Source organism: Quercus lobata, unplaced genomic scaffold, assembly GCF_001633185.2.
Source record: "Quercus lobata isolate SW786 unplaced genomic scaffold, ValleyOak3.0 Primary Assembly Scq3eQI_159, whole genome shotgun sequence".
In the NCBI taxonomy this organism is placed as follows: domain Eukaryota; kingdom Viridiplantae; phylum Streptophyta; class Magnoliopsida; order Fagales; family Fagaceae; genus Quercus; species Quercus lobata.
The window spans coordinates 6153-29919 of record NW_022154829.1 but is presented as its reverse complement, the minus strand read 5'-3'; the positions used below and the strand labels follow the sequence as shown (position 1 = coordinate 29919).

Sequence of the window (23767 nt, the reverse complement as noted above, 5' to 3'; positions counted from 1 at the left end):
ACACTCATTCCTCTCTATTCCCTTAAAACCTCAAATTTTTATTCCCCCCAAAATTGGGAGGAATGGGAGGCAATGGAATTAGATTTAATGATTTTTTTTTACTAAAACTCTCAAAATACCCCTATATATTCAGCCCTTTATTTTAAAATAGGGGTCTAATAGTAATATTGTCATAAAATGATTCCATTCCATTCTCTCCATGTTGCTCCCAAACAGGATTACTTACATTCTATTCATTTTCATTCATTTCCATTCCTTTATTTTAAAACATCCAATTAATGTTACTTAATTCCATTCCATTCCATTATTTTCCATTCATTTCCCTTACTTAAATCCATTCCATTCCTTTCCATTCCCTTATGAACTCCGAAGCGGAACCTAAATGGATTCTTTGAAATCTAGGATTCCACTAAAAAGAGAACCTTTTCTGGTATTTTTCTTTTGGTAGAACCGAGAGCACCTATTTGCATAGAGACCTAGTGCAAGATTCTCAAGGTTATTGTTGTTTAAGAAGTTAGATTAATTACTTCTAACGGATTTGTGCTGTGGCTGTTTTTTTTTTTTTTTTTTTTTTTTTTTTTTTTTTTTTTTTTTCTTTTCTTTTGGGTGGTGCTCTTCCAAATGTTTCTACTTAGTTCCATGGTGGAAAAGTCTAGGAGTCAATTTTGAAAATTTCAAGTTTTTGAAGAAGATGGGTATGGAAACCCAGCATCTCCAAACTCAGATTCACCAGAACCCAACCTTCAAGTACCACGGAACCACCATGGTGCCCAGTCTGTGGCCACAGATCCGCCCCACTGGCAACCGTGATGCCACCGCGAAATGCCTCAAGAGTCAAGACACAATTGCCGATCTCGTATTGAAATACACGTAACATCGCCGATCTCCTTGCTCTATGTTGGATCTGTGGTACTGGACGGTTGTGTTGCAGTGAATCTGGGTTTGGGGTTCGGTTTGAATTTGGGGGTTTTGGTTGACACTTGTGGACCAAATTAACGGTGATCTCAAAGTATAGGTATCAAAATGGTGTTTTCGTCAAAAATTTTTTTTTTCTTTTTTCAATTTTCATAAAATATTTTTAAAATTATTTTCTAAATTAAGATCCTTAGATCATTCAGTAACTTTTTCCTTTTTGTATTTAATTTTTTTTTTTAAAGATGTATCTTTTGTTATAATGGTTAATGAGAGTATTCAAAGGTGTTCAAGTAAAACAATTTTTCTGTGTGTATTAGTGTATAATCTTATGTCCATAACACATTAGATAATTACAAAGAAAAATCTTTTGAATATAGGATTTCATGAATCTAATAGAACTTAAATAACTACTTAAATAAAAAGAGCTGAACATGAATAGGAGATCTTTAAAAAAAAATAAATAAATAAATAAACAACATCTTTTTGGGGATTGATTTGAAACCTCAATTCTCCAAATTAGGACGGAAAAAATAGTGACTTTATGTCGGGAGGATTTGATTGGGCATAATAGTGACTTTAGCTAATACCCACTGATGGTACCAAGTGGCCTGCTGATCTACTGATTCATAAACCAATCGAAAAGTTCGAATATTATTTTTCAAAAAAAAAAAAAAATCGAATATTAATGTATCAATGTCAACTATAAACTTCATGATTTACCGTACAAATTTAGCAGACAAAGAAAAGAATGTTGAGAAAACTTCAAGAGAAAGTAATGTCTGTTCATCCAAAAATACAAAAATGCTTTTGCTTTAAGAAAACATTAGGTCAAGCTTAGCGTAAAACCAGTGTTTTACGCCAGCCAATAGACGTTTGCGACGTCAAAAAAAAAAAATTCAAATATTAATGTATCAGTGTCAACTATAAACTTCATGATTTACCGTACAAATTTAACAGACAAAGAAAAGAATGTTGAGAAAACTTAAAGAGAAAGTAATGTCTATTTATCCAAAAATGCAAAAATGCTTTTGCTTTGAGAAAACATTAGGTCAAGCTTGGCGTAAAACATTGGTTTTATGCCAACCAATAGACGTTTGCTACGTCAGGTCCATCACTTAAAGAAACAGAATGACTTTAAAAAAATTAAAAAAAAAATTAAAAAAGTTCACGCTCACAGCCTGTGCTTCCTTCACGTCGTTCACCTCTACTTCCTTCACACTGAACCTCCACCATCACCACACAAATCACCGGAGCAGAATGATTTCGAAGAAGAAAGAGTTCTCGCCGTGCCCTCTGCTTCCTCCTCTAGGGTTGTGAAATGGGTCAATTTTCTTTGTGAGTGAAAATTGTGAAAATGCTAGAGTTACAAATTTTTTTACAAATTACTAATATGGTGAGTAGTTATTGGCAAGTTAAAAAGTGATGTAAGTGGTGGGTCCAAATGTGAACTAATAAGAATTTGTATCTCAACGGTTTGTAAAAATGTTGTAGATAAGTTTGTGCCTATAACATTACCCTAAAAAAATCAATGATATTTTTTTTTTTAAGAAAGTTTCAACCTATGGCGTCTATTTTTGATGATAGCTCGTTATCATCAGACCAAGACATCAATCGGTTTTTGGTATAGGCGGAGATTGAACTTCAGATCTCTTATTCAACCATCAGAAACTTTACTAGTTAAGCTAACCGAAATTCACAATCAATAATTTTACTAAGAGCGCCAAAATGCAATTTTATTGAACAAAATTGTTAAAATTAGTACACACACACACACACACACACACACACACACACACATATATATATATATATATATATTTTTTTTTTTTAATAAAAAATTTGGGGGTAATATATGCCTCCGTCTTTGGATATAACCAAATGCAAAAAGAGTTCGGAGTTGTTTTAACTAGTATTTAGAGTGTTTTAGAATTCTCAAACGTTGTGGTTTTGCGATAAGTGATCAATCCATAACGCCAGCCTAAGCAAATTTGCCTTCCAAAAATGAATATCTCAAAATTTTAATGTTTTTGAAAATTATCAAATCACAAGTATCTAAGGCATAAGTTTCTTTCAAATAAAAATTTGGGAAAAGTTAACAGATGGTTTTTTTTTTTTTTACAAGATATGCAGGAGCAGTTACTAAGTAGTTACCAAGCAGTTTCTAGTTTTCTTGATGTTTAGACTTGCTGTGTAGAGGGCTAAAAACGTGGAGAGAAGACCAAGACAACATCAGATAAAGGTGTCCTAAGTCAGACCACAAGTGACAGAATGTCCAAGACCCAAACAGTAACTATCATAACAGTTATTTCTGTGTATATGACCCTAATGTTGTTGGGGGTGTCAACAGCAGAGTGTATTTGGCATTTGGGAGAATTCTGTGTATTTCTCTAGGCTTGTGAAAGGTTTCCTTTGTACTTGAGATTAAGTAATAAAGGTTAAGGGTGGGTTTCTTGTAAACATAGTGTATATTGTGTGTGTGTAACCCTAAAGAATTTGTTCTAAGTGTTTCCTACAATGTATATGGTGTTGGCTGAGACTAAGTCAGGGACTTAGGGCCATCATAGACAAAAATTTGAGTGAAAAATTTAACCCTGTAATACACTGTGAGGTTGGTGAGAGAGATTAAATTGAATTAAAAAAATTTAGCACACTCAGCCGCACCGATCTATTATTGGAACAGTAGTGTGTCAAATGCCAAATTGATTTGGCATTTGACACATCTCATGAGGCTTAGTTTTTGGTGTTTAGTGTGCCAAATGCTAAAATTTTAGTATTTGGCATACTTGATGCCAATACTCTAGAAGCGAATGGACACAAATGTAGGGGTGTCAATTTGAGTTAGTGTGTCGGGTTCGTGTCGTGTCGAGGTAGGGGTATTCGACTAAATGGCTTAACCCTAACCCAACCCATTTAATAATTGTGTCACTTGACCTGTTAATAAGGCGGGTTGACCTGATACAACCCATTTGACACGCTTAATAAATGAGTCGTGTTGGTTTGACACGAATGTAACACAATCCATTTCAACCTACATAATATTAAATATAACATCCATCTATAAATAATTTTTTTTTACATCCCAAAAGCAGTGCATACACTTCAAGTCTTCAAACCACATTCAAAAAATTATAATTCAACAAAAATATAACATTCATCTATAAATAAGTTCTTTACAAAAGAAGTTCATACATTTCAACCCAAATTCAAAATAGCATAGTTTACCAAAAATGAAATAACATAGTTCAACAAAAATATAATATCCTTGAAACTCGCCAAAAGCTAAGAGAAAGAAAATATGGTCCTAGACTATATAATAATTTTTCATTAAAATATACGCTCCGTGATCTTATGATGGTAGAGGTAGCACCATGTGGGCTTCAGGTGGCATTTGAGGAGCACTTTCAAACGTGGAGAGAGCTACAAAACTTTATTTTGCAATAAGTTTATGCATGCAAATAATTTTTCAAATAATTTTACATAGCAAATTGTTAATGGTAGGTAAAAAAGTTTATATCAATAGTGAATTTAAATGATAACTAGTAAAAATTTGTTAACTTAACTGTTACGAAAAAAAATTATAAAAATTGTTGTGTATGTAACATAAACTGCTCCCTTTTTTATGTTCTTAACAGTTTTACTTGTAGATATAGATCTATATCCATGTAATGCTTTGGACTTTAGGAAGTTGTTTTTAAGTTGTGTAAAAATAGAGTTGAATGGTGTAGCTCCTGTTATGGCCAAGCTTGCAACTGTTTACAATAGTGTTTTGTGTTGCAATAAATCTTCCCTCCTTCGTATTGTTTGGATTGCTTGGAAGAAGGATATTGTTAGTTGTGATGCCTAATAAAATTATAATTTTTTCTGAAAAATAAATCCAATCTATTGTTTTTTTTTTTCTTTTTATTATTATTTATTTTATATTAGAAAATGATAAAACTAATATCTATTTTACTATAAAAAAATTTATAAATTGATACGATACGAAATGTGATTATTGTCATTGTCACATTAACAACGTAGTAAATAAATTATACTTTTTATGTTAAGTTTAAAAGTTAAGGTGTCAATTTGTAGGGCTTATATATTAGAATCATAGAATTTTTAACATCATTATCGTTTTAGGTGAAAGTTATTTTTATCTAGAGATCAAATTTATAATTTATCCATATTTTATTAATCTTTAACTTGTATTCTTAAGGTACTTTTTAATAGGACCACTTAAAAAATAAAAAAAATAAAAAATTAATAGGACCACTTTTTAAAATGGCGTTGGAAACTTGGCGAGGGAATCTATACCGTACCGAAGGCTGTACCGGTTTGGCCAGCGGTACGATATATTTCGAGTACAAGTCAATACCGGTGTACCGTTTCGGATTTACCGCTATTTTATATATTTAATATATATACACACACACACAAAATCTCTATTTACCATAAAATATTACCTCAAAAATCTCTGTTTACCATAAAACATTACTTCAATTATTCTTTGCATACAAAGAAAAAAATAAAAAAACACAATATAAAAAATAAAAAACTTAATTATTCATTTTATATTCATTGCATGCAAAGAAAACTAAAAGATTCTAAAAAAAAAAAAAAACTAAAAAGTTGCTAATAAAAAAAGGAAAAAGAAAAAAAAAGGTAAAAGGTTCTATTGATGTGATGCAATTAATGCATCACATAACTTGGGGCTCAAAACTGAAAAAGGAGTAATGGCTGAACCGTTCAGCCCATCTTTTATTAAAAAAATATAAGTTGTCAACATTTCCAAGGTTAGTCACGTGGAAAAGGGCTTAAGAAATTTCAAATAAGACACAAAACAAAGAAAGAGAAGTCACATAGCAATATTCCTTGTTCTGCAAAAAAAAAGAAGAAATCAGAGCAGTGGAGAAGGACAACAGACGAGAAGAAGAAAAAAAAAAAAAAAAAAAAAAAAGAAGAAGATCTAATCGGCGATGTCAATGTGGTGACTTTCTGCACTGGGGTTTGTTCAAATCATGCATTTCTTCTATTTTTCCTTTTAGTTTTTGTACCAGCCGAATTTCTCTTTTCCGGCCGAAACGTCCGGTATACTCCGGTACGGCCGGTATTGTTCGATACAGCCCGGTATCTTGAGCGGTACATTTTGAAGGTGTTTCGGTACCGGTTCATTGACCGGTACGAAGAATTCCGGCCGTACCGGCCGGTATGATACAGTATCGACTTCCTTGTCCTAGCCACACCCTCACTTTTCAAAAATGGTGTTGCTGTGTTGGGAACTCGGCCATACTCTCATGGAATGGGGTACAACTACATTTTCCCCATGGACCCCTCTTATCAAACCAAACAACTGAATAACTCTCACTTGATCAATAATGGTGTTGGTGTGTTGCCGTGTTGGGAATTTGGCCATACGTACTCAGTATTCTCATTATCTGATTCTCACCGAATGGGGTACAACAACATTTTCCTTGTGGACCTTATCGTCAACAAAACAACTACATAAAATCCAAAAAATAAAAGAAAAAGAAAAAAAGAAAGAAGCTTTGTTTCTTATCACCAAAAAAGTAAATAAATAAATAAATAAAATAAAACAAACAAAAAATAAAAAGCAAGAAAGAAAGAAAGAAAATTGAAAAAACAAAAATCAATCATTACCTATTTGGTAGAAAAGTTTAAATAATGTTGTTTGTGTGTTCTTGATATATAAAAAAGTGTGTTGAAATGTGTGTAGATTGTTTAAAATGAGAAAATATGTATTAGAACTTGCTTACCAAATAGGACCTAAGTATTCAAGTTACCTACCTTTTCCATTCCCATTATCATTCAAAAGTTCCATACAACAACAAAAGACGGAGCCAAGACTTGAAGTTAGAAAGGCGACTCTAACCGTTTGCTTTACTACTTCTTAGTAGTTGAGTTTTTTTTTTTTTTTAGTTTTTCATGCGTGTGTTTTCTACTAGGTAAAGATACAATTATTTTGTTTAAAACTTTTTAAAGGGCTGATTATTTGTTTCGAGTAAAATTGATTAATTAGGCTTAATTATTTTTAACTTTACTATTGGTAATTTTTGTTATTGTATTAATTTTTTTGGGCTTATGTATTTTGTTTTGGACAAAATTTAGGTACAGTACCTTATGTGCTATTTTTTAGGTTCATTTCTTAAGATTTAGTCATATGGCTATTTAACTAAAAAATACACTTTCATTCCATGAGAAAAAATCCACACGGCAGAATTTTAAAAATTGAACCTAAGAAACAGCACCTAAATACTGTACCTAAGTCTTGCTCTTTTGTTTTAGATTTTAGATCTATAAATTTTTTTAGTGACCTTTAAATGAGGAAAATGCTAGAGTTACAAATTTTTTTACAAATTACTAATATGGTGAGTAGTTATTGGCAAGTAAAAAAGTAATGTAAGTGGTGGGTCAAAATGTGAACTAATAAGAATTTGTATCTCAACAGTTTGTAAAAATGTTGTAGATAAGTTTGTGCCTATAACATTACTCTAAAAAAAATCAATGATTTAAAAAAAAAAAAAAGTTTCAACCTATGTCGTTTGCTTCGATGATAGCTCCTTATCATCAGATCAATACATCAATCGGTTTTTGATGTAGGCGGAGATTGAACCACAGATCTCTTATTCAACCATCAGAAATTTTATTAGTTAAGCTAACCGAAATTCACAATCAATGATATTATTAAGAGGGGCAAAATGTAATTTTATTGAACAAAATTGTTAAAATTAGTACATATATATATATATATATATTTTTTTTTTTTAAATAAAAAATTTGGGGGTAATATATGCATCTGTCTTTGGATACAGCCAAATGCAAAATGAGTTCGGAGTTATTTTAACTAGTATTTAGAGTGTTTTAGTATTTTCAAACGTTGTGGTTTTGCAATAAGTGATCAATCCATAACGCTAGCCTAAGCAAATTTGCCTTCCAAAAATGAATATCTCAAAATTTTAATATTTTTGAAAATTATCAAATCACAAGTATCTAAGGCATAAGTTTCTTTCAAATAAAAATTTGGGAAAAGTTAACAAATGGTTTTTTTTTTTACAAGATATGCAGGAGCAGTTACTAAGTAGTTACCAAGTAGTTTCTAGTTTTCTTGATGTTTAGACTTGCTGTGTAGGGGGCTAAAAACGTGGAAAGAAGACCAAGACAACATTAGTTAAAGGTGTCCTAAGTTAGACCACAAGTGACAGAATGTCCAAGACCTAAAAAATAACTGTCATAACAGTTATTTCTGTGTATATGACCCTAATGTTGATGGGGGTGTCAACAGCAGAGTGTATTTGGCATTTGGGAGAATTCTATGTATTTCTCTAGGCTTGTGAAAGGTTTCCCTTGTACTTGAGATTAAGTAATTAAGGTTAGGGGTGGGTTCCTTGTAAACATAGTGTATACTGTGTGTGTGTAACCCTAAAGAATTTGTTCTAAGTGTTTCTTGCAGTGTATGTGGTGTTGGTTGTGACTAAGTCAGGGAGTTAGGGCCATCATAGGCAAAAGTTTGAGTGAAAAATTTAACCCTGTAATACACTGTGAGGTTAGTGAGAGAGATTAAATTGAATTAAAAAATTTTAGCACACTCAGTTGTACTGATCTATTATTATTGGAACGGTAGTGTGTTAAATGCCAAAATGATTTGGCATTTTAGTATTTGGCACATCTGATGCCAATGCTCTAGAAGCGTAAGAACACAAATGCTAAAACAAATTATTCTATTTCTCTCTCCTCTCTCTGACTTTCTTTCTTCTCTCTTCTCACATATTTCATTTCTTCTCTTCTTAAACCTCACTCTCTTTCTTCTCTCTCTTTTCTCGCATATCAGATTTCTTCTCAAATCTAACATAGAAGATGTGATGTAAAATATATTGTAAAATGATGTGCTAAAATAATAAAGTAGTTTTTTGATCTATTAAAATAGTATATTTTTACAATAGCTAATGATGATGCTCTTAATGGCCAACTCCTCCTTAAGCTATTTGTTCTATTCAAAACATTTATAAGTTTTTCCAAATTTACACAAATAAGCATAATTAGTATTAAATTGCATAATTATAAAAATAGTATTTACGCGTTAGTTAAACTGCTCACTCGTTATTATTCTATTTACCATTAAGCCTTGTATATTCAATTTTATTATTATTATTTTTTTTGAGAAAAGGTAAGTCATCAATTTTAAATTTCTTATTTAAGAAAAAAATAAAAATTATCCTTTAAACTAACTAAAATCTAAATAGGGTATCAAAAGCTTTATAGCTTTACTGGCATTTTCTAATATTTTTAAGTAAAACATCTACCATTTAAATCTTCAACTCCCAATTATGGATGTATAAAAAATAATCTAAAATAAGGTAATATTCATATATTTTTACATTTTTTATGTTTCACTGAAAATCATAAGAAGTATTTGGCAAGTCATAAAAACTAAAACAATATACCTTAAAAAGGAAAAGAATCATATAAATTTTTTTAAGATAATTATAATTTTATATTGTACTATGAAAGTAAATCTTACGTAATAAACTAAACAAAAGTGTACAATATTCGTTATGAAACAAAAAAAGTGTACAATATTTTACTTACGTGTAAATCACACAATCCGGCCATCAAACTTTGATGATTTGATTGCAATCGCACCTTCTCATAAAAAGTGACTCAGACGATTCATCAAAAAAAAAAAAAAAATCACTTGGATCAGACGCGTCTCCAACGCTTATCTCACACACAAACACGCACTCTCTCTCTCTCTCTCTCTGTCGACTCACACAGACACACCACCCTTCACGCACTAATCAGACAACGCTTTCTCTTCTGTCTCTGACTCTCTAGTACAATTCTGAAACAGCTATATATATACATAAATACAACAGATTCGGATTTACCACGGCACCAAAAAGATAAAGACTTAAGAGTGAAGATTCCCAGAACCATCCATGGCTAATAAGTCTAAGCACCACCTAACGGTCTCTATCTTCCTTTTCCTTGTAATCCTCTCTGGTCCCACCTATGCCCGCTTCATCGCCCTCCGTTCAACTTCGGATCTACTCTCTGATGGGGTCCATCTCACTCTCAACCGATTCGCCGCCGAGACTTCAACGTGCGACGAGACCTACGGGTTCTTACCGTGCACCACCTCGGTTCTCGGAAACATCTTTCTAATCGCTGTGTACGGTTTCCTTATGTTCATAGCTGCCAAGTCATTGTCCGATGGGAGCGAGCTCTTGTTGGAAATTCTAGGACCTGGTATTATTGGCGGTCTCTTCCTCCCTATTCTCGGGGCTCTCCCTGATGCCATGCTCATTCTCGGTACGCATTTCTTTTCTTATTTATTTTTTTTAAAGAAAGATAAAAAAAAGGTATATCATAATTACTCTTTATTATAATTAATATATTTTGTTTAGCCACTAGATCTCTTCTTATTGGATGATAAATAAACTTATTTGTTAATAAGAAGAGTTGATCTATCACTTTTTCTGTTTGGTTCATAGAAGAACGTTTGTTGTTTGATAAATCAAGATGATTTTGAAGCTAATCTTGTTAATATTTTGTGTTGGCTGGCCTGGGCTGGGCTGGGTTGGCTATGTGAATGTGTTGTGTTTTTTCACCCAAAAAGAAAAAGGAATGAAATAAATGTCAGAGGTTGACGGGACGGCAGGTTTTGGTTACCTATGCCATGCCAGGTCCAGGTGTAGGTGTGTGGGGACCAAAGTATTAAAAAATATATTTAACCTTTTGTCCGTACCCACGAAACTAACGGAAACTGAAATTGAAATTTGGATCCAGATTGATTGTTAATAAGCTTTTCTAATTTTTATTTGCCTTAGTGTTAACTTTTTTAAGCGCTTTGTGTGGAGTGGTTGAGATCTATCTATTCTTATCTATTAAGCGCAATCCCACAGAATGTTTAACCTTTACATTTCGGATTTTCTTTTCTCATTACTAAGCTTACTTCTGTCCCACTCTTGCCTCATTTCTCCTTTTTATAGCTTTTTTTTTTTTTTTTTTTTTTTTTTTTTTTTTTTTTTTTAACTTTCCGGCTCTGGCACCGGCGCACTGCCCCTGAATCCATATAGAATAAGTCTTTTATACCCCTCTAAAATCGAATACTATCAGAAAGCCCCTTCAATAAAAAATCTCTATTAGGAACTCTTGACTCAAATAATACCTGTGGGTTCAAATATTATGTAATTCTCCTATTTTCTAAAAATAAATAAATAAATTTATCTCCTTATAATACGTTTTTTTTTTTTTTTAATTTTATTTTATACGTAAATAAGATATATGTCATAAGAGTTCCTCATACAAATATTATGTGATCCTTGTTTCTCAAAAATATAAAATGGGCTCCAATTGAAATAAAATTACCTAAACATACTATTGAAGAAATAAAGCCAAATTATCTTGTAAATTAAGCACGTGCTTTTAAAATATTTGTCAATTCTTCTTTGAAGTTTTTAGTTCCATTATTTCTCAATTATCATAAAAAAAGAATTAATTGGATGGGCATAATATTATAGTAATATATTCAAAATTAAAGGTTGTTAAATGAATGTTTTTTTGCATTCCTTCATATACTCCTAAAAAAAATCTAATGATTTTAATTGAATTTTCTGGATAAAATTATCAAAATAATAGCTAATGAGCTCGTGCGCAAATGGCATCTCTTCTCTTTGTATTCTTGATGCAAACATTAAAATAAATCTTGCTCTGTATCTTTGAATGGTTCTTGAGTTTTCAACAAATTAAGTTCTAAAAAATTATTGAAAAGAAATGAAATAACCATCTTCTTTTCTTAATGAATGAACAACATTCTTGACACGTGATTCTAAAATTTAAACTTTGCAATATCTTGAATAAATTTTCAATGAAAGATATATACATTGAAAGGACATTGGCTTTTATTGGTTTTTTAAATAAAGTAACATATTAAGAAAATATTAATTCTAAGATATCATCATGTGCCACCCTAAAAGAAATTTTTTGCCTTCACCAATGAATAGGTGAGCAATTATTTGTACATTATTTAGATGCACTAAAGAGGAAATCTTGTAAATGATGCACAACGTTTTTTTTTTTTTTTTTCCTTGAAGCTGGAGTAATTTTATTCCTTGTTTTCCTGGTACCATTAACAAGAATTGGCAATGTGTACACAAGATTAGGCTTAAAAATGGAACCTATTGGAATAATTAATTTGAAAGGATACATAAGTTAATCCTATGGAATTTGGTGCAATTCAGTCCTTTGCTATTGGATGCAGGTTGCATGAGGAAGTTTTTCAAATCTTTTGATTTTGATGATTTTTCAATGTTCGTAAGTCAAGTTGCTGACCTTAGTTGGCTTACATGTCTTATCTACTTGGATTTTGCTCATTGTGCTTAAGTGTTCTTATCCTATCGCTTTGTTTACAACCTTTTTCAATATGATTCTTTTGCAATCAAGGTATTTCTTACCTAAATTGTACATGTCTTATCAACTTGGGTTTTGCTCATTGTGCTTAAGAGTTCTTATACTATCGCTTTGTTTACAACCTTTTTCAATATGATTCTTTTGCAATCAAGATATTTCTTACCTAAATTATACAAAGCTTATATTTAAATTTTGACCATACTCCTCTCTCTCTCTCAGTACTGTAGTTTATCAATTAGAACTTTCATACAACCTACACCTGTTACTTGATTTTCTAATGCTTCTAATCGACTTTCTTGTCTTGTATAGTATCTGGTCTTTCCGGATCGACAGAAACTGCTCAGAGTCAAGTCTCTGTTGGAATGGGATTGCTAGCTGGGTCAACTGTTATGCTTCTTACAATAATATGGGGATCGTGTGTTATTGTTGGGAAGTGCGACCTTAAAGATTCAGTTGCACAAGATGCACAGGATACAAAAGGGTTCAGTTTAACGGGTTTGTACTTGGAAATTTATTTTCTTCATTAGAAATCTCTGATAACTACTTAACAATATCTGTACACACACACACACACATGTGTGTGTGTGTATAAAGTTCAAAGAGTTGGCTTTGTGAGCCCTCTTTTGGGTACTTGAAACATTAAAAAATGCATTTCTTTTTATTCAGTGTTTTGGGGGGGGGGGGGTGGATGGGAATCCCAGCCCTATGTCTATGGTGGCTTTTTAATTAATACAGTACTATGGGATACAAAATATTATTAAGGGATAGCAATGGTGGATAAACAATCCAAGGCATTAGGAGTCTCTCTCTCTCTCTCTCTCAAAACATGAAGAGAGTGGATAACTATATGTTATGATCCTAATGTCCCACATGGATTAAGTGTAAGCTTAACCATGTGTTTATAGGATGGAGGTAACAATGGAAAATTGTCAAGATATTAAAAACTGTAAGGCAATGCTTGGGTTAAAATTAAAAATTTGTATAAAATGAAGTGTGAAATAAGGAATATAACATTGTTTAATATGAGGCGTTTGATTTATGACAAATCTATTACTCAGGTAAGAGGTTTCCATGAAAGACCAACATGAGTAATCACATGACATACACATGATTTTTTCTGTATAATCTATAATTTTAGATAGACATTATTACACTTAACCATCCATCCAAGAGAGAAAGAACTAAACAATATTTTTGTAGCCCGATGACAAGAATCCCAATCAATGGTTTTGCCTCAATGGGCATTCAAAAGTTTGTTTATTCTAGCTTGTTTGCCTCCATTTCATCTGTGAAGACTCTCTCTCTCTCTCTCATAGTTGCCAAACACTTGTTTGGGATTTTTTGATTGCTCTTCAAAATGAAGGCAGAGGGGTTTTATTTTTTGTTTTTAGATAATGTAGGGTAACAATGTCATTTCCATATTATTGATGATGTGACAAAAAAAAAAAAAAATGGGTATGTTATATGATCAAATCATTTAGGATGTAAGGAAAAGTTTTAAAAGAAGGGTTAAATTATCACAAATCTGATGTTTGTTCAAATTTAAAGTCTAAAAAAACAAGTGACACTTAAATCAATGTCTGAAGGAAACATTTGTAAAAATCCCTTAATGTTATCTTGTGACCTGTATGTTGGGGAATTCTTGTGTGTTTATCTGTGTTAGACTAGACTTGTAGTAAAATTTCCTTGCTTTAGGAAACAATGTAGAAAATGACATGTGGCTAATTTGGAAAACACGAAACTCCTTGAAGTATTGTTGGGATAAGTGTACTTTTGTCCCAAAACCCATAGCCTCCTTCCTCTTTTATTTTATTTTATTTTTATTCTTTCCCAAACCCATACCAACTTTTTTCTAACCCAATTTTCTTTATAAAAACAGTAGCATGATTTATATCATGCTTGTGTATGTTTTGTAAAGTACGAGAGAATTATGTAAAATGCTATATTTCAATTTTAAATGGTTAGCTGATCATCTGATTGTCATATTGTCTATTATTAATTTTTATCAAAATTATTACATCAATTTTTTTTTAAAAATATTTATTATTATAGAAAAAGTGTGCTTTTCTTCAATTATAGCACACTTGCGCTTTGCACCTATGCTCCAGGAAGCATTTTGGCTGAAATGCACCTCACAATCTTACCAACGCTGCCTTGAAGTTTAACTTTACCCCCATAGTGTCTTAAGTGCAAAACGTTGATCAGTTGAAAAATAGGGGTTTTCAGGTGGGAAACTGTATAAGGACTAGGAAAGACAAGGATTTTTTCAGAAAAAGCTTGATTAAGGAAAACGAGGGTTGTCATTTATGCTACTTTCAAATAAAAAAAAAATCATATGTGTCATCTGACCATATTTTTATTTATTATTATTTTTTAATCTGAAAAAAATTGGGTTATTTGGGCCTTTGCCTATTGACTAGAAAACCCAGAACATAGAGTGGAGCCATTGATGTATGCAACCTGGAATGGGGTTTACATGATTTGCTTGATGTCCAGTTTTCATGAGCTGTATGTGCCCTTCTTGGTTTTAATTGATGTGCTTAATTGAATACTGTCAATCTGACAAGTTTTTGGTTCAAAATTTGCAGCATTGTTGATCAGTTTCAATTCTTACCTACATTACATAAATAGCAAAGAGTGCAAATTACCTAAAAATTCAATATGTTAGAATCACTTTGAGGCCACTGGTGGTGAAAATTTTTTGGCAGTTCTGAAGTGAAACACAGAAACAGATCTTCCCAGGTGGTCACACATGCATATCACTTCTAGTATTGGCTGTGATTAAACGTTTTACACGTAGAACATGACCACAAGTGGTTGAGAGTTAAACACTTATAATTTCAAGGGATTTTGCGTTTTCCGGGTTAACAACTATAGGGGAGTTTTTATTTTTATTTTTTAATTATTTATTTATTTATATATTCTCCTTTATTTTAGGATGGATGGCCACTGAATCATATAATCATATGCATATATGTCCTGTAGAGTGAAATGTCATGTAACTTTGTAATTGTATAATTAAATGGTTCACATAACCGAATTAAATCTCATGTCTTTTCAGAATCTGGCATTAGTACTGACATCTGGACTAGCTATGCTGCAATGATGATGGTCATATCTGTCATCCCATTTTTAGTTGTTCAAATACCACAATTGCTCAATTCAACTTCAGGGAGGCACTTAGCAGTCTTGATTGGGCTTATTGTCTCTCTTCTTCTATTGGTTTCTTATTGCGCTTATCAGGTAAGTGTGCCTATAATTATATTTTCTCTGCCGCTTGGTAATCCAGTTTTATTTCCAAAATTTTTTATTCTCTTATAGATAATCTTGATCAATCAAATTTGTCTAATCATATGGGAAATTGGAAATTTTGTGCTACTCATTTTTTCAGATGTTGCTAAACATGTACTGTAGCTGGTTAGAATGAGTAAACTCCTTCTTGGGCTCCAATTCATGATGAGGAATATGGCCCTGATAAGCAACTGATTCAGTCCATGTTTGAATTGTTAAAATTTGCTGGTTTTTCTATTGGTAATATGTTTGGCCAGTAACATGAATAAAAAGCAAATGATTGGGTTAGGTAGGGGTTGAACTTTGGCATTTCAAGAGGCACAAGGACATTCTCAATCATTAAGCTATTTTCCTTTATTGTTGAGTTGCAAAAAATGATGAATTATTCTGAGATTATTAGCTTAGTTCACTGAATAATTATATCTTTTCTGGTGGATGGAGTTGAACACTGGCTTCTTAAGAAGCCGAAAAATGCTAAAAGTTAGTTGAACTCCAACTTCTTAAGAAGCTTAACAATGCTAAACCATTGAGCTAAGTTTTTCTTAGGAGAAAAGCTCACAAAACTAATAATTTAAGAATATTCATGTTTGATACTTTAAAAAAAATAATTGTAGTGGCTGACCAACAGTTGGACTAGTGACTTCATCAACTACCTACACCCTTGATTGGATCAACCTTAGTGCAGACTTAATGACTATGATTTTAGATGCTAAAGATTTGGAAGCTTCTAAACATGAAGTCTGATTGTGAAGTTTTGAAATTACCATATGATTTTAGTTGTTAGGTTAAGTAAATTTGAAGAAGAGGAGAGGACAGGATAGGGCCCTATTAAGCATAATTCTGGGTCGACCTCTAAAAAGCAGTGTTTTAATTTCCAAGGTAGCTTAGGCATTCTTTTGTGGTTTGAATGTCTGAAATTCTTTCCGTATTGATGGTTTACTTTTTGATAGAGAAATTTAAAAACATTGTGCAGGTCCTTCAGCCTTCAATCCAACAAAGAAAAATTTATTATGTGAAGCAAAAGCGTGTTATATTAGGATTTCTGTGGCATCTAAAAAAACGTGCAATGGGAAAGCTGCTCAAAGAGAATGGTGAACCTGATGAAGGCATCATTGAAAAGTTAGTTTTTCATGAAGTAAAAGAAAATTTTTTATTTTTTATTTTTGTATTTGATAATATTTTTGTCGGATATTATGGCAGGCTGTTTTCTTCAATTGACGTAGATAACAATGGACACATTTCAGATTCTGAATTGAGAGCATTGATGGTTGGAATTAATTTTGATAAGATTTTCCTGGATCAAAATGATGCTGTAAATAAAATAATGAAAGATTTTGATACATCTGGCAATTCTACAATTGAATATCATGAGTTTCTCGGTGGCATTTCTAGATGGCTGAAGAAGACAGTGCAGGCTGCTGCTCGTAATCCTGGCTCAGAGACAAAAATTTTTGAAGACTTTCTCATTTTCGAGGTAAGTTGAGCTGATTCATATTCACATTCTCATATCAAAGCTAGTTTCATATCAGCAGATGCTTATATGATTTCTTGGAAATTCATACAGGAAACAAAGAGAGAGCAAGATCTGTTGGATGTGAGGAATCACAGTGAAGAAGTTGTTGAGGGTGTTGAGAGTTCCAAATGGACCACCATCAGGGCAGCGCTATTGTTGTTGCTGGGAACTATAATTGCTGCTGCTTTTGCTGATCCCCTGGTAGATGCTGTTGATAACTTCTCTGATGCAACCGGTATTCCTGCTTTCTTCATCTCTTTCATTGCACTGCCCTTGGCTACGAACTCTAGCGAAGCTGTGACAGCAATTATATTTGCTAGCCGTGACAAGCGGACAACTGCCTCATTAACATTTTCTGAGGTTTGTTTCTCATTCCCTACTCTTCTTATCTATGCTATATTTAGTGCTCCATAGAGTTGATTCACAGACAAATTACAGAAATTGCAGGATATGTACTAAATGTGTTATTGGTGTCTTAGTCCCTAGATTTTAAACTGCTCTTGTGAAACAGTAGTTAGGATAGTACTGGATCATTTTGATATATGGATTTTTAAATTTCAATTAATTTTGTCACTTCCTTCCTCTTACAAGAGTTGGAGGGTGAGGTTGTGAAATCTAAATCTATTAGGTGCATGTGTGACTTTACAGCTAATAAAAAAGAGTCAATTAATTTTGGTGGGTTTGAGACTTCCCTAGAGAGTGGAACCAGTCTCTGAGGCCCCTTCACATCCTTGGAAGTAAGAACACCAGACAGCTGAATTTTGACCATAAACCTGCGTTTATTTATTGGTGACATTAAAAGCTCTTTTAGCTGGGCCAAACATCTGAAAAGTATGTGTAACTTGCTTTATTTTTTCTGCGAACTGACTCATTTTACTACCTGTCAAAAGGAGAATCTGTCAAAATATGGTTGTTACAGGTTGGTAATATGATTTTGATGTTATAAGATTCATATGATATGCACCTATGTATCATACTATTCCATTGTAGCTTCACCTAATTTGTTACTAGGTCTATCTAAACGTTTTCCAGCATTTGTTATTTTTCGAGATATAAATTATTAATTTCTTGCTGCAGCTATATGGGGCTGCAACGATGAATAATGTCCTCTGCCTCTCAGTCTTTTTGGCCCTTGTTTACATCAGGGGATTGACATGGGATTTCTCAGCTGAAGTGCTGGTTATTCTTATTGTCTGTCTTGTGATGGGTCTTTTGGGCAGCTTGCGCACCCATTTCCCTCTGTGGACAGCAATATTAGCTATCCTACTTTACCCATTCTCACTGGCCCTGGTTTATGTTCTTGATTACGTTCTTGGCTGGTCGTAGAATCGTGGATGTCCCAAAATTTTGATTGGTGGATATTATATTTGTTGTATGGAGAATCGGGGTTGTTTCTTTTAATCAGCTGTGCCTGTTTAGTTTATAATACATTTTAATTTTAGTAGGACGTCTGGATTATATTATTTTAAGTGTTTTGAGCTGGCATAGTATGGACAATTTTTTATGTTTTTAAAAATCTGGTGTATTTTTATTTTTTCTTCACATTTTGGCCCTTTTGGGTTTTTAATTATGTTTTGTAAAATATGCATCGTGAAACATGATTGTGTTTGTTTTGAAATAAAATATTTTCTATTTTCAAGTATTTGTTTACATGTAAAATATAGTCAAAGTTGTAAAATATTTTCAGTTTGACCAAAGTTTGTGCATAAAAAAAACTTGTAAAATATTTTACCAAAAAATCAATGGTAAAACATTTGACAAAACACTTCCTCTCACTTGATCCCATCTCCCTCTTCTTCTCAGTTCTTCTCTTCCTCTCTCAAACTCTCTCCCCAGCCAAACCAATGAGACCAGTGACAACACCCACCAGCGACAAACCATAGGTGGTGCCACTTCCTACCGAATCTGACCTAGTTATTCAGCATCAAAAATCGCCCTTCAAGACCTGGATTGAAGAGATTAAAACCATTCATCTAAGATTGTTGAGATGAGTTTCAGGAGGTCGGATTGTGGTGGAGCTGCTTTTGGTGGGTCGGATTGTGGTGGATTTGGTAAGTGGATGATTTTTATGTTGATGGATTTTGGGTATGGTTTGTGTTTGTCAACAGTGGTGGAGGCGGAGTGATGATGCCATGATGGATGGCATGGGTTGTTAGATGGGTTTCAGGTATGGGTTTCATTTGTCATGGTGGTGGGTTGACTGTGGCTTCACGGATGACTTGGGTTGTTTGATGGGTTTCGTGTATACTATGTAGCTTGGTGGGATCTGATGATTGTTGCAGTTTTTGTACTGGGTTGTGACTTTGGATTTACTGGTGATGCTTCAATAGCTCCAACTAGACAAAATTTTGCTTTGATTTGCTCTATTCTAGTTGGACTTGCAGTGATCTAGTGGGTTCTGTGATTAGAAAATTTTTACAAAATGATTTCTTGAACATTTTCACAAGTGCTACCAAACACTATAAAATGAAAATATTTTACATCGAAACAAACAAAGTATAAAACGCAACTTCATAAAAAATCACCTTGTCAAACACATGCCTTTTCATGCTTTGGTCTTAAAATAAGCAAGCATTTGCACAGCTTAAACGCCCAGCCAAACGGGCTCTTAAGGAGAAGTCACTCACAATATAAAAAAGACTTTGAAAATGTTAAAATTGATTGCTTGAAAATGTTATAATATGCTGAAATGATATGAGACCATGGAAGTGGAGTACTCAAGAGAGACAGAGTTCAAGCGAAGAAGAGGAAGTGCTTGGAAGGAATGTCAAAAAGTTCAAGGATAGCAGTGGGGAGAATCCCCATCTCCAATCCACGCAGACAAGTGAGCTATAAGAATAGTTTGATAGGAGACATCCCACGAGCATATGCGCAGGCATTTCGCTTTGATAGAGACATTAAAGAAAAGGAGGTGTCAGATACTAAGGTAGAGAGAAGATTCTGGAAGGAATGGTGGAAGTCCCTCTCTCAAGGCATTGATAGTGAAAGTGTATGGTTGGATTGAAGGTTTCAGCAGGGTCGGCTCAATGAATTTGGGGGCCCTAGGCGAAAGTCTTAAATGAGGCATTTTATTATATTTAATTATAAATTCATATATTTTTTTCAATTAAAATTTATTTTTTTTGCTTTTTGAGAGGCAAAATTACTAATTAAATTTTTGCATTCAAGTTCCGCTAACATTTCCTTTTCAATTGGTAATATGAATAATCCACTTAATCTTTCTTGTGACATAGTTGATCTTAAATAGGATTTTATTAATTTTAATTTTGAAAAACTTATTTCTACGGAAGCAATTGTAACAGATATAGTTAGTAATATTTTGAAAACAATACATGCATTTGGAAAAGATTCTAACCTTTTTATATAATTTAGTACATTAATTGGAGAGTTTTCATTTATTTGCAAAACTTTTTTTAAAACTTTTAGTTTTGAAAATAAATCTAAACCATCAATATTGAAATAAGTTTCATGTGTGAGAAAACATTCAAGATTAAGGCAATTTTTTTTTTCAGACTATACAATTTTTTGATGGGATATTATATAATATATTATTACTATTTGGGGCCTCTTTATTAGTGGGGGTCTTAGGTCATTGCCTAAGTGGCCTATAACTACAGCCGGTCCTGGGTTTCAGTTACCTCACTTTCAAGATCAATACCTTGTGGAGCCCTAGATACAAAATGGACTGTGTGGACTTGGGTAAAGATTTCTTTCTAATTAAGTTTGATAATGAAGATTATGACAAGGAGCTACAAGGAGGCCCGTGGTTCATAGGTGAACACTTTTTAGCCATCAAGCCTTGGAACTATATTTTAAAACTTACGAGGCTCTTTTCACCTCATTAGTGGTGTAGGTGAGGTTCCCTAAAATTGCCTATTGAATTCTATGAAGCTATGGTTTTAAAGCATATTGGAAGTGCAACAGGACCAATCCTAAGAATCCATTCCGACACGGTGTCTGGCTCTGGCTCTAGGGGAAGCTATGCTAGATTATGTATTCAAGTGGACTTGGACAAGCCATTGATTATACAATGAAAATAGGAAGGCTAAGGCAGAAGGTTATGTATGAAGGAATAAGCTCACTATGCTTTTGTTGCGGGCGCATCGGGCACAAAAAGGAGAGCTGTTGCAATGAGATTCAACCTAAGAAGGTAGAAGCAACTAGAGAAGAAATTATGCCCACTTCCCCAAAGGAAAGTCAAGTGGAAGATACTTTAGAACCTAACTATGGGCGAAAATGGGTAATTACCCATTAAAAACAAACTATTTAGTTAATAGGATCCGTTTACAAACTATATATATTTTTAGCAACTCGAGTCTCAAAGACTCGATTTTGGGCCCCTAAATCGAGCATCTAAGGCTCGATTTTCATGGGTTGTTCCTGTCTGATGTGGCAATTTTTCCACGTGGCGTCTACATGAAAATCGAGTTTCTAAGACTCGATTTACATTTAAAACGAAAACAAAAAAAACCACAAGGGCAGCAGGAAAACCACAGCAACGCGTTCATCAGAGAAAAAAAAAAAAAAAAACCAGAGAAGAATGTTCATCAGAGAAGAAAAAAAAAAAAAAAAAAAAAAGATCGCACCGCGACCAAGTCGCGCGACGACCTGGTCGCGCACGGACTGGGTTGCCGGCCTGGATCTGTCTGTGTCGCCATTCCTTCTTCTTCTTCTTCTTCTCTTTCTTTTTTTTTTCTTTCTTTCTGCCTTTTTTTCCGCTGTTTCTGCATTTTGGGTTGGGGTCATTAATATTTTATTTTTGGGTTGGAAATCGAGTCTCTAAGACTCGATTTCCATGTAGACGCCACCTGGACAAACTGCCACATCAGACAGGAACAACCCATGAAAATCGAGCCTTAGAGGGTCGATTTAGGGGCCCAAAATCGAGTCTTTGAGACTCGAGTTGCTAAAAATATATATAGTTTGTAAACGGAACCTACTAACTAAATACTTTGTTTTTAATGGGTAATTATCCATTTTCGCCCTAACTATGGTGCGTGTATGATAGTAACAAGGAAAAAAAACTCAATTAGAAACAGATGAGGTCGTAGGCCTAACCAACTAACCCATAAGGGAGGGAAAACTTCTAAGGGTAGTTTGGTCCTTAAAAGAGGCAAAGTGGGGCTTAGAAACTTTGGTACACAAATGTTTGTCAAGGCCAGCTGGGTTCAATGAGAAAAAGGAGATCCACACGCAACCAACGGCAGGAGCAGACTTTGGAAACATAATGGAGATCTGCCCATCCCCCTAGAGCAGTGAAATGGATGGAATGGAAGCCCCATTGCCTCGATTACTTATCCTAAGGAGAAGAAATTGGTTGGAACTAAAAGCACAAAATCGTTTAAACACTTTAGCTCATCAACTGGTAGCGAAGCATCTGCCTTTCTAAAAGTATCAGAAAGCTTGCCAAAGAAATGTAATGAACCCATTATTCCCAGCAACACACAACCTACCCAGTTCAGGGTAGGAATTTGGTACAGGAACAAGGCTTTAGCCATATCAGACAAGATGATTGCTCAAATCAGAGCGGTACCCATAGACATGATTGGTTGGTTCAAGGAAGAACTTTGTGTTGTGTGGAAACACATATTCCCAATAACGTCATCAAGCAACAGGACCGGAAATCTGCCCTTGGATCGTCTAGCATGGTGCTTGACTCCTAACCCATGGTGGAAATTTCTCACCGAGACTCATTTGATAACGGAGAAGGAAGTAGAGGAATTGAACAGGCAAAGGAGGCCTTTAATAATGCCTCACTTGGATGAATCAAGATGGCTGGTCCAAGAGAGGAAGGTCATCGACTTTAGCGGCACAGTGGCTTCACACATGGGGAACATACCAACAATGAAGCTGTTTCAGATTTTAGCCTCAATTCGGAAATGCGGCCTGCTAGTATGCTGCAGGGATGATATTGTGGGGATCCAGAAAGACATGGTTGTGTGGAAGCCAAATTGGGTGGCATCCAAAGATCTTTTGAAGACTCGGGAATGAAGTATGATAAAGGTGGCAACAATGATGCCTAATCCAATTGAGGTTCCGGTTGGAGGATTTGTCAAGATGAATATCCTACTTTGGAATTGTAGAGGTGCACTGAATGCTGATTTCAAGAGAAGAGTGCTTGAAATGGTGGTGAATCATCAGCCATCTCTAATGGTGATTATAGAAACAATGGTAGGAGGAGATAGAGTAGAGAGGATTGCTAAAGGCCTTCACTTTGACGGCATTTTTGCAACTGACACGATAGGATATGTTGGAGGACTGTGGCTGCTCTAGAAGGAGGAGGCGGATGTCTTTGTCCTATTGGCCACGAAACAAGAGATTCATGCCTCGGTGAAGTTATGTAAATCTAATCTTTCTTGGCTTATTTCTTCGGTCTATGCTAGTCCTCATATAGTTGAGAGGAGAATATTATGGTCTAACCTATCTAAAGTAGCTAGTTTGCATTCCCTGTCCTACTTGTTACTTGGAGATTTTAATGAAATTTTAAGTGGGGGAGGACAAATTTGGGGGAAGGAATATAAATCTTAATAGAGACATTGAGTTTAAAGAGTGTATTAACGCCTGTAATCTGTTGGATTTGAGGTTCTCTGGCCTTAAATATACTTGGTCCAACCTTAGGCAAATCTTAGACTTGATTTT

The 23767-nt window shown here is 33.9% G+C and overlaps 1 protein-coding gene across 2 annotated transcripts; it reads left to right on the top strand.

The window, feature by feature from the left end:
• Positions 1-9601: 9601 nt before the first annotated feature.
• LOC115973459 (sodium/calcium exchanger NCL-like) lies at positions 9602-18691 on the top strand. 2 transcript variants are annotated; one of them, XM_031093726.1, is made up of 7 exons: positions 9602-10224; positions 12634-12819; positions 15386-15567; positions 16589-16734; positions 17008-17089; positions 17180-17488; positions 18206-18691. In XM_031093726.1, exons 1-7 carry the CDS (start codon positions 9852-9854, stop codon positions 18452-18454), a joined length of 1527 nt encoding a protein of 508 aa, XP_030949586.1. In that variant the 5' UTR covers positions 9602-9851; the 3' UTR covers positions 18455-18691. The 2 variants fall into 2 exon arrangements, with proteins under 2 accessions (XP_030949586.1, XP_030949585.1); XM_031093725.1 differs by having other exon boundaries at positions 16816-17089.
• Positions 18692-23767: the final 5076 nt, after the last annotated feature.

Bases quoted from the DNA above. Each gene is read 5' to 3' on its own strand.
- LOC115973459 (XM_031093725.1), top strand. From the start codon at position 9,852: ATGGCTAATAAGTCTAAGCACCACCTAACGGTCTCTATCTTCCTTTTC. The intron at 10,225-12,633 runs GTACGCATTTCT...TGTCTTGTATAG, and splicing joins TGATGCCATGCTCATTCTCG to TATCTGGTCTTTCCGGATCG. The intron at 15,568-16,588 runs GTAAGTGTGCCT...AACATTGTGCAG, and splicing joins TTTCTTATTGCGCTTATCAG to GTCCTTCAGCCTTCAATCCA.